Source organism: Corvus brachyrhynchos, unplaced genomic scaffold (assembly GCF_000691975.1).
Source record: "Corvus brachyrhynchos isolate BGI_N302 unplaced genomic scaffold, ASM69197v1 scaffold105, whole genome shotgun sequence".
Classification (NCBI taxonomy): Eukaryota; Metazoa; Chordata; class Aves; order Passeriformes; family Corvidae; genus Corvus; species Corvus brachyrhynchos.
The window spans coordinates 1,806,278-1,817,108 of NW_008238452.1; the positions used below are offsets into that span (position 1 = coordinate 1,806,278).

Here is a 10,831-nt window from a genome sequence, read left to right on the forward strand (position 1 = left end):
AGATTAATAAATCTAAACAGCAAAGGTCTTTAGGATCTGGAAAAACACCAGCAGGGCAGCAAGACAAAAAAGCAGCTGATGGCAGCAAGATCTTGAAACTCTTTCTGCTGTTTCTCCAGCCTATTCCAATCTCCTGACCAAATGCGAATCAGGTTTGCTTCCCATTCTTTGTAAGAGATTGGATCGAAAGGAAGCAAATAACCTGGCTTAGTTTTCAAATGATCACTTCCATGTGTAAGCTAACAGCAGAACATGAAAACTGATGTGCTAGTGTATATGCAGTAACACACACACATATATATATATTAAGTTAAATTAACACAGTGCTACCTATCGAGGGAAATAAATATATCAGAGACAGTACTGGCTTGTACAGCCATGACAAAATCTTCCAGAAATTGTCAGAGCTCCAAGGACCATCAACAGGGCACGAGCTGCTTTTCCCCCAGAATTCCTACCTGACTAAGCAGAACGCTCCGAACCCTGAGAGAGGCAGCCTGGCTGAGGCTTCCACACAGAGACAGCAACATATTCTGCATTCACCCAGCAAATGCAAATCATGAGAAGCTTTCTTGAGTCACTCAGCTGGAATCGATGCAGCTGTATCAACAGTGACTTACTGCATCATACACAGTGCCTTAGCTCACCTTTTTTCCTTTGGTTATTCGTTTGAGCTTCATCTTCACTCGTGTTCTCTGCCGGACCATCTGGCTTTGCCTCCGGATTGTCCTTGATTCCATTACTGCTTTTCTGATCAGATTTCTCCTCCTTTTCTCTTCTATTTGTTGGCTTCTTACTGTGACTTACAGTCTTACACTGTAAGAGACACAGGTAATTATTTCTGGCAGTACAGCTGCTGCTAGCAGGAGGTGCACATTTCCTTTACCTATTAAAATTCCTTTTTTATTACCTGTTCTCAGCCTCTTCAGCAGGGTGAACTTTAAGAACTGTCTTGTTTTATAAAGCATCTTTTTAAATAGCTTTATTTTCTGCTAACTTGGCAAGAATATAAAATGAATTTTTAGATTAAGAAAAGAAAGTTTTTGGTTTTTAACAGAAGATGTAAAATGACAGCGTGCACAAAAATCATTAATCAATCCCTCAGATATGAAAATTTATTTTATAGGAAAGAAAGAAATATTCTCACTAGTATCTACTGTTCAGACTGATTATCTTTAAAAAGCTGGTCTTACAGAATACTGGGAGGGAGGGCATTCTGCCCCTCTGCCCCACTCTGGTGAGATCCCACCTACAGTGCTGCCTCCAGCTCTGGGGTCCCCAACATAAAAATATGGACCTGGTGGAGAGAGTCCAGGGGAGGCCAAGGATGATGAGAGCGCTGAAGCACCTCTCCAATGAACACAAGCTGGGAGCTGGGATTGTTCAGCCTGGAGAAAAGAAGGCTTCAGGGAGACCTTATGATGGTCTTTCAGCACTTAAAGGGGGATTATGAAATGGGGACAGACTTTTTAGCATGGCCTGTAGCAACAGGACAAGGGGGAATGGTTTTAAACTAAGAGAGTTTCAGGCAAGTTATAGGAAGAAATTTGTCATGATGAGAGTGGTGAAACAGTGGGACAGGTTGCCCAGAGAGGTGTTCAGATGTCCCATCCTAGGAAACATTCAAGGTCATGTAGGACAAAGCTCTGAGCCTCTTGATCAAGTGGAAGATGTCCCTTCCACATGGGTTGGGGAGGCTGGACTAGAAGACCTTTAAAGGTCCCTTCCAACCCAAATCATTCTATGGCCAGATAATATTTACCTGCAAAACAGGAAGTCTTGCAGACATTTCTGCTAAAGAGAAAGAATTTTCCTATATTGTGGAGACAGCTTTGAACCTGCTGGAGTACATACAGCAGATACTGCAGTACTGTGCTGTAATTAATTTGAACACAAAGCCTTCCCTTAGACAAATAAGCTAAGTTTAAGTACAAATGGAATGTCATTTTGTTTTACAGACACTACATGAATTTGGACACTTTCAGTTATAAAATGCATGTTGTTGAACCCAAATGTTCTGGTTTCCCTCACCAAGAACACAGTAAAAGCACCACAGGGATCCTGCTGCAGAGCTAGAGCAGAGTGAAATGGCACCTCACCATTTCAAATAATCTGTGCTCTCTTCTTGTTTTAAATAGCATCAGAGAGGTCTAAAATACATTATGCACTTATCACTTGAGATAAAGAGAAAGGAAGATAATTTGACAGAATAGATGTTAACTTAAAACCCAGGAGGGGGAAAATATATCAGAAGAATAAGATAACTAAGCATAACTAAATTGTGTTCAGACAACAGGCACAAAGCGCTCTGAGCCACAAGAGAGGGCAGCGCATTCACAGCTCCAAAGGCCTCCTCATCTGTGCACAAATAGATGGAAACAGCAGAAAAGGTAAATGAAACTTTTTAAGCAGTGGAGTTAAAAAATAAGGCACATTTTTATGTACATGTCCGTGGCAGACCACTAATAAATTCCAGTACCAGTGCAAACAGTTCAGCACACACCAGTAACCTGAATTACTGACAAAACTTCCACTGAAACCCTCCAACACCCAAAGCACATTCTGGGGGGGAACAGTGTTAAACAGATAAGCCAATATGGTTTAAAAAAAAAAAAAAATACTGAGGATAACAAAGGATACTCACTTCATTGTTTGCTATTTCACTTGGTGTCGGCCAGCTTGCGATATCACCCAAATCATCGGCCTGCAAAGGTGACAAACAGTTTGTATTCCTTCCTTGATTTAGCCCTTTCTGACACAGGGAAGATGTCAGTCATGGCTCAGATAGCAAGACTACCCCCTAGAGCACAGCTGTTAGAAGAAGCAATTCTTAAAAAGCCAAGATATACAACAGAAAACAAGCACACAACTTTTGAAAGAGGTCTTATGACTTTTGAGCTCGCATAAAACAATTGTCAGATTAAATGCTGTCTTACACATATGTGACTTAAAGGTATTTATTGCTAAAGGCTTTTAATTTTTGGAATACCTTGACAGGTACTAACCAACCTAAAAAGGGGTGGCTGTAAAAATTTTAGAAACTTTATGTTTCAATAAAAGGACTCAGTGTCTCCTGTTGTCATAATGGTAATTTTATGCACATAAAGGATACACATCACATAAGAGGCAAAAAGGATTTCCAAAACCGATCTTGAGCACAATCACTTGTGCTCAAGTTGTGCTCTTTGCAGCCTCTTCACAGTTTTATGTCATCCCACTGATTTTTTTAAACCAAAATGCCTTTCTTTATCCCTCATGGATACACCAATTTAGCAACCCTCCTAATTTCAAATGTCCCTTCCTTATTTGTCTCTGTGTTCAAAATTATCTATTATCAAGACATAACATAACACTTCCATCCAGCTGGAACGTCAAAATACCTTCTACCTTTTTATTAGAGCAGTAGCAGCTATTTATCATATTGAATATTTACAGGCACAAATACAAACCTTGCTGCTTTTTCTTGTCCTGGGTTTTCCCGCTTTTATCCCTTTAGTGGAATTTTGTAGTTCTGAAAAGGAAGAAAAACATTTTCAGGTGAAGAATTAGGCTGCACTTTAAATGAGTAAGGCAGGTGTGTCTTAACAACTCTGCCATGCTCTATCATACTACACCCAAGTGTTTTTGAGGGCTTGATATCAAAGTCAATGAACTTTTTTTTAAGTGAATGAAGTCACTAATAGTATATGACACTGAAAAACTCACATTCATCATAAGTGCAAATACTCTCGCAAACCAGGTGTACAAGATACTGCCTAACACTGTATTTAAGCATTTTTTCAGCTAAGAAGGTCAAGACTATGTGAAAATGCTGGTATTTTAACCTAACAAGTGGCAAAGAAAACCCCTGATACACATTTAGTAAGTTCTCCTATTAAAAGCTACATTTATAAGGCAGAATTTATGAAATCGGTAATTACGGTAACAAGGAAAAAAACCATAGAAACAATTATATATTCCAAATTTCCTAGTAATTTCCTTTTACAAGTAATTACTCAAATGCCAGATAGAGTTTAGCCATGTAGCTCAAAATCAAGCCAAAACAAACAAGAACAAACAAAGAGAAAAAAAATAAGGAAAATACAAAAAGAGAAAATGACTGTAAAACTATATTAAGACTGATAAATTTTAATGCCTAAATTCCTCAGTGGATATGTTTATGCTAAACATGAAGCTGACATCCATACATTTTCAGAACCAGCCTAAGTTAAGGCCTAAACTTTATACTAATGACCCCACCTGCTCTCCTGATCAAGACTTCATTATGCTTCTACCAGGAATTATTGTAATACTTGGAAATAACTCTTTTATAAGCACTGTTAGTGCGCCTAACAATCTAGGCTCAATAACCTACAATGAAAACCAAAAGTCTATTTAAATTTTCTATGTCTTAACAAATAAGCAATTACCTTTTGCTACAAGAATCTGATTTTCTTATTCTGTGCAATTTTCCCCTACCCTTCTCAATTGCCTTCTACTTTTTGCATTGGCAATTCAGGGGAACAAAACCCACCAGCATCTGGCAATTTTTCTTGGAGATTAGCACTGAGAATTAAGGGGACACCATCTCTTAACTTCTTTTGTTAAGCCCTGGTTCTCCCAGTGCATGTTTTCCCATTCAGATGGGAGTCACAACCATTCCTTGAACTTCTTATTCAGTATTTTATTGCAAGACAAGCTTGAAACACTGAACGTGTCTGAAATCACAAGTGGATTATTTTATATGGGGATAACATCACCTCCTCAGCCCTTATCTCTCTCACATCCAGTGACTAATCTCCCTTATCACCGCTCCACACTGGGAACCCCACCCTGGTGCCCCAGTGACTCTGGAAAGCCTCTCTGTCCGCTTCCTGGAATACACAGCAAATGTTAGAAGCACAAACTAATGCTTACTCCACATTCCACTCTAAATTCTAATATAATTTATAGTCATACAAATTATGAATTCCATGTATATGCTATATACAACTTGGACATCTCACCAGACACGAATCCAGTGAATCCTGATCACCATTTACCAGAACGCTTTTGCCTCTCCTTACAGATCTCCTTTTTAAAACAAAGACAAAACACACACCTCAATTAACTTCAGACTGAGAGCTTTAAGAAACGCACAGTGACCGTGTAACCCTAATTTTCACTTGCCACTCAGTAGTAAACTAATTGCCCTTTTACAAAACAAGACAAACGACTGCAGGGGTGGAGCAGCAAACAAATTTGTAATTTTCTCCAAGAGACCTGCCAATTACCCGTGCAGGTAAGCTGAGTGGCCACAGCGTGGCTATAAACACATGTCTCTGTCCAATTACCTGACTGAAGCCCTTTTTCCACCTCACAGCACTTTTACTTAAATTGCTGCTGAAGGACTGTTCGGCCAGAACTTCTACTCCGTGTGTCAGCAGGGCGTAGCGAGGCACTCAGAAGTGTAAAATTCAGTGCTGCTGCACTACCTTAGTCATGGGATATTATTCCAGGAGGCAGGGAAGCTATCTGAATCGAGCAGAATGAGACCCAACTCGTTTTAAGGAATCTCTCTTATCTGAATGGAGTAATGCAAGACTTGGAAGATGCATTTGCAAGCTAAACAAAAAGAAAATATTAGGCAACACACCGCCTGGTGGATGATGCCCTTTCAGAACTCAAAGAGCTCATCTCACCCTGGACTTCCCTACCTGACAACACCTCCACAAAGTTCCTTGTCCTCCCAAAAGAGGCATGCTCAAAACCAAATTTAACAGGTCTTTCCTGGCCGGCTTTCTGGGGCTTATCACGTGGGAGCTGGACTTCAGCGTGAAGCATGAAAGGGAAGATAAAGGGGAAGGAAAAACTACAGGGAGGGTGGGAGAGTAAATGAACATAACATCAGATCACTGAAAGGTTTTACCCAGGTCACACCTGTTCTGCTGTCACAAACAAGCCTAGAGCCAGTGTTCAGTGTGTTCAGATAAAAGCCCTCTGCTTAACATCACTCAGGGGTTTGGTTTAATATCCCAAAACACAACCCTGAAATGGCATCTTTAGTACATTGTCTCAGCAGAACTCAACAAGCCTTTCCAAAAAAACTTTTTCACTTGTTAATTCCAACCCAACTGCATTAAAATGGTTTATTCTGTGATAGGCTACAAGGGAACCTGTTCAGTAGTGGCATGCTGTGTTGATAAAAGAATTCATTGATCTTCAATGATTTTACTCGCTAGGTTTTAGAGTTTTGAGGGCATGGGAGAAATAAATAAAGTCAAGGATGAGGCAGTTTAATTGCCAATGATCATCTTTCAATCACTGAACTCCATCCAGCAGAGATGCCCTTCACACGAAAACAGAAATCAGCCTCCAAAGCCATTTTTATTACGGTTCTTCCAAGTTTCCTAACAGACCACATCCTAACAGGAGGTATTTTCTGCAGAAAGACAAGGCCGTACAAGCATGCCATGTGCAGCGTGTCAAGATAAACAGAATGACAGGGCTGAGAAATGAAAGGTGAATTTTGGAACCACCAAAACTGCAGCAATCCTCTGGGACAACAGCAACAGAGAAGGAAAAGCAGACTGGATGGCTGAGGAGCAACGTTTGTATGCAAGATGTGTCACCGAAGTACCCCGATCACAATCACAATAGGATCACAAGACAGTAGGATCAGAAGTAACAGGACCTCAAAAAGGATGGTTTGAAGCTCTGCAAATGAATAGTCAGCAAGTAATTTTTTTTTTTTTTTTTGCTAGAAAGGGAGGCATGATATTGGCAATTTCTTCTGAAAGCAAAGTCTATTAATATAGGTGGAAGACATTCTAGTTTCGATACAAACACTGTTTATGCTGTAAGGCTTTCTAGACAATATTCAGGTTTTATTTTTACTTGGACTTACTTGCACGTGTGTTCCCTTTTGTGAAGGAAGGGCATCACATAAATACCAGAAGTGCTTCAGGGAGCAGATAAAATCACCCAGCAAGACAGCTCTACAAAACTTAATTGGAGCCTGTTCATTGAACTTGTACAATATTTTCCTTTCAATGCTCAGTTTGAAACTTGACAGTATATTCCATTTTAAACAAGGTAAGCTGTGCTTAATCTATTGTTTTAAAAGATGAAGTATTGCAAATGTAACAAAATAATCTCCTGGAGAATATAATTAATTTAAATCCAGAGCATGGATTTAGAGCTGAGATTCTGCAAAACAATAAAAAAAAAATCCTAACTGTGATCCTAACATCCTGCCCTACAAAGTTCTAGCATTTTATAGCAAAAACTACATTAGATTGACCTTCTCCACACTATTTGAACAATTAACCAAGGCAGCAAGTTACAACACCTGCACCTTTCCACCTACTTATGATCAAAACCAGTCAATTTTTCAATACACCAGCAATAGGGGATGGGGGTGGGGAGAGGGGAGAGGAATCCAAACACATGATTGATTCACCATTATGCTATTTATTTTCCTTATATTTCATTTCTCAGCTCGTTTTTGCCTTATCTTCTACATAGAAAACTGAAACCTGTGACTCAATTGCTACCAAAATTTTCACAGTTTAATGGAGCACATGCCACAGCACAGAGAGGTGGGTTTCAGTCTCAGAACAGGTCTCCAGTTCAGGAATAAAAACCCCAGACAAAAACCCACCAGGCAAAATTACACATGCTGTTATGTACAACTAAAATACAGGCAGCAGCTTTGCAAGGAAAATGTTTTTAATCCCTTTAGGGCTGGGGAAATTGTCAATGCTCTAACTTCTGATACTGCTTTGAATAATTTTTAGAAGCTGCTATTAAAGCATTCCATGAATTCATAAGAACTAATGAGAACACCTGCCTTAAATACACCCAAAAAATCAGATAATCAGATCATTTATGAATTTACTAATCTAAGGTTTGCTATTCCTAGCAACACAGTACATCTTCACCAAATTGTACCTTTACAACCTGTTTTGCTCTCAGACTAAAGCAAACTGATTTATACAGTAGCACTAGAGCAAAATGGTTCTGCTACCAAAATATCAAACAGATAAAATGCATTCTTTGATGTTCAGAAATAAACACAATGGAGAAAGACAAACTGAGCACAAAATAAAAGAATTAAGTGTGCACTTATTTTAATTAAGTACATCATTCAAGCACACACTAGTAGGCAAACCTACTTCAACCACTTCAGCAGCACAAGTATTTTGCTTCATTGAATATTTTTGTGAATTTCATGAACAGTTTTTGAATAACCATTTGATAAATCATTAGAGACCCCCATCAGCTCATACAAATCACATGAAGACTTGAGAACTTGTCATTCAGATTCCCTTTCTGCAACCTCACAAAAAGGGCAGTGCTGAAGGTTTCATCAAACGAAGTGGTGGGAGAACTTTTGAAATAAAATTATTTCAACCATTCGATCCTGGGTGAATTATTTATGTGGAGGATGGGTAACTCACAGTTTCAACCTAAAGAAGTGAGGACTTACTGCAATACATTGGCTGGGCACTATGAGGGGAGGGAGGCACATCACAGAAGCACCTTTCATCACTTGGCAGCCTCTGTTAAAGCTCACTCCCTCTGACCACGATCACCAGGATTAGAATTACGGAATCAATAAGGTTGGAACAGACCTCCAAGACCATCGAGTCCAACCTTTGGCCAAACACCACCCTGTCAACTAAACCATGGCAGAGTGATTTCTTGAACCCCTCCAGGGACTGACACTCCACACCTCCCTGGGCAGTGTGTTTCAGAGCTTAACCACTCTCTCAGGGAAACAATTCTTCCTGAATTAGACTGAAGCCTATTAATTTCACCAGCAATTTTATACTGATACGAGTCGTTCCCCACAAGTTAAAAGCAGATGAGGATGTAAAAGTAGCTGTGTAATGCTGGAGTTATTCTGCTTAAAAGCAAAGTTAAATGAAAGGCTTGGCCAGAAACACTGAACTGTGGTAACAAGCACACCATGAACAGTTCAGATATGTTTGCACTGGGTGTTTGGTTTACTGTAATGACTAAAACCTACAAAGGTATCTGAGACAAAAATACAGTAAGTTGTAGTAACAACTCTTTGACTGAATTCTTCTGGCAAAATTTTACATTTTCCTGGTAGTACTTGGTGACCTTAACAGCTTCAGTAACAAGAGCCAGGTTTGCCTCTGTCACAAACCTATCCCATGATAAATTGAAAGTCCAAAGATGAGAGGCTGGAGCCAATTTTCTCAAGTCTGTAACTATCACTGAACATACCATAGGTGCATGTCTCAGGAAACTTTTAACAAATTAAGCCAGGATCAACAAGTCTAACAGGATCCAGTCACTGCTTTGATGTGAGATCCTTTTACATTTTATTATCCTCTTTACGGATAGTTCTACATTCCATCCCGGTAGTATTTCTGCTCATCCACTTATTATTTCACATGACTAATTTCCATACTACAACATTCATAAGGGCCTAGTGTGACAGATTTTGCTTTGCCAACATGCAATTAGTTTCTTCAAAATGCATCCCTTGTTGCGGGTGGAGGCACATGGCAATTCCTTCCTCCAAACAGCCAGGAAGGATCAGCTACTTTGTCTTTTACAAGGGAAAGAACGGTGGCTTCCTCACGGTGCTTTTGGTGGTGGCCAAACCAAAACACACGCCCTGGTGTGTGTTCCTCACCAGTGCCACTGCCAGCAACACTGACTCCCTTATTTGCTCAGTTACACACCTGGCCACTGAAAATTATGTTCTAGTACAGCTCCTCAGTTTAATTATTAATTCCATAAATGGTAAGCACAACTTCTTGCAGAAGAAAAACAATAAAAAGCTCTCCAAAATCATGAAATGAAGCAGACAACATGCACAGTGTACGAATGCACTGCCTTCTGCCTCCTCCTTCTTTCGACAACTATTTGTGAGCTTTATCTTTGCTGGAAAAGCAAACCTTACAGAGGTGAAGCACAAGGTGCTAACGTGACAAAAGCAGTTTTCCCACTGCTTCTGATGCAGCACTGTTGTTATTATGCCACAGCAAGGCAAACGAGTGACAAGTCCCCTTTCATGCATGAAGCAGACCACAAGCTACTGCCCAGCCAGCCGGACTGTGGAAGCTCGGCATAAATATGTACTTAGGAGCGCGTCAGTACACCTAAACAAAACAGTCTAGATAATAAAGATGGGTATATACGTTGCCAAAAGTTCTGCTGTTCAGCCAAGTAGAGATTTTGTGGTCTAGAATGTGGTCTCTGTTTGTATGACCTGGATACTTGAAACTGTAAATTATATATTTCTCTTTGTCAAGGAAGTACATGTTTAATTCAAGGATAAAAGTGACCGTGAGATCATAAAAAAGGTTTGTCAGGTGCCCTCGGGAACAAGTGCTGAGATTGAAATTCTCGGGAAGCACTGGTTGAAGTATTTATTTTGAGGTCAGCAGTTTACTTGCAGCCAAGAACAATACTCCAAGAAGCTGCAAACTTCTAGGAACACTTTGCTAGCCTAAGCATAAAGCCTGGCAATTTCAAGTCAGGTCTTTGACGACCAGCTTTGTAAAGCCATATGCCTGTTCAGTCAGTATGGTGCCATAAAGCAGCTTTATCTTACATGTAGTGATTTAAGGCCAGGAAATTATCCCGTGGCTACTCCTCAAGATGTAAACACACCGAATCCCAGCAGGGAGCAAACTGTCTGCTCTCGTAAGTGCTTAAAGCCTCCGCAACCCCATTCTAGAGACCGAACCTAGGTAACGGATCGTTCCGAGGGCCTTGCTACATAATTAGCCCAAAAAGCGCTGCGGCAAAGCGGCATTTCTGAAGGAGGCTAAACGAGACGAGTGGGTGAGCAGCCCTCTCTGCGAGCGCCAGGGGCCGGCCGGAGGTC

At 40.2% G+C, this 10,831-nt stretch overlaps 1 protein-coding gene across 1 annotated transcript in view; it reads right to left on the minus strand.

Annotated features, from left to right (window-relative positions):
* LARP1B (La ribonucleoprotein domain family member 1B) overlaps positions 1 to 3,515 on the minus strand; it is a gene marked incomplete at its 5' end in the record, with an annotated part of 21,341 nt that extends 17,826 nt beyond the window's left edge. The window contains 3 exons of the mRNA XM_017736888.1: positions 648 to 816; positions 2,645 to 2,704; positions 3,450 to 3,515. Of these exons, the coding sequence (XP_017592377.1) occupies positions 648 to 816; positions 2,645 to 2,704; positions 3,450 to 3,515 (295 nt within the window). The remainder of the gene's footprint in view (positions 1 to 647; positions 817 to 2,644; positions 2,705 to 3,449) is intronic.
* Positions 3,516 to 10,831: the final 7,316 nt, after the last annotated feature.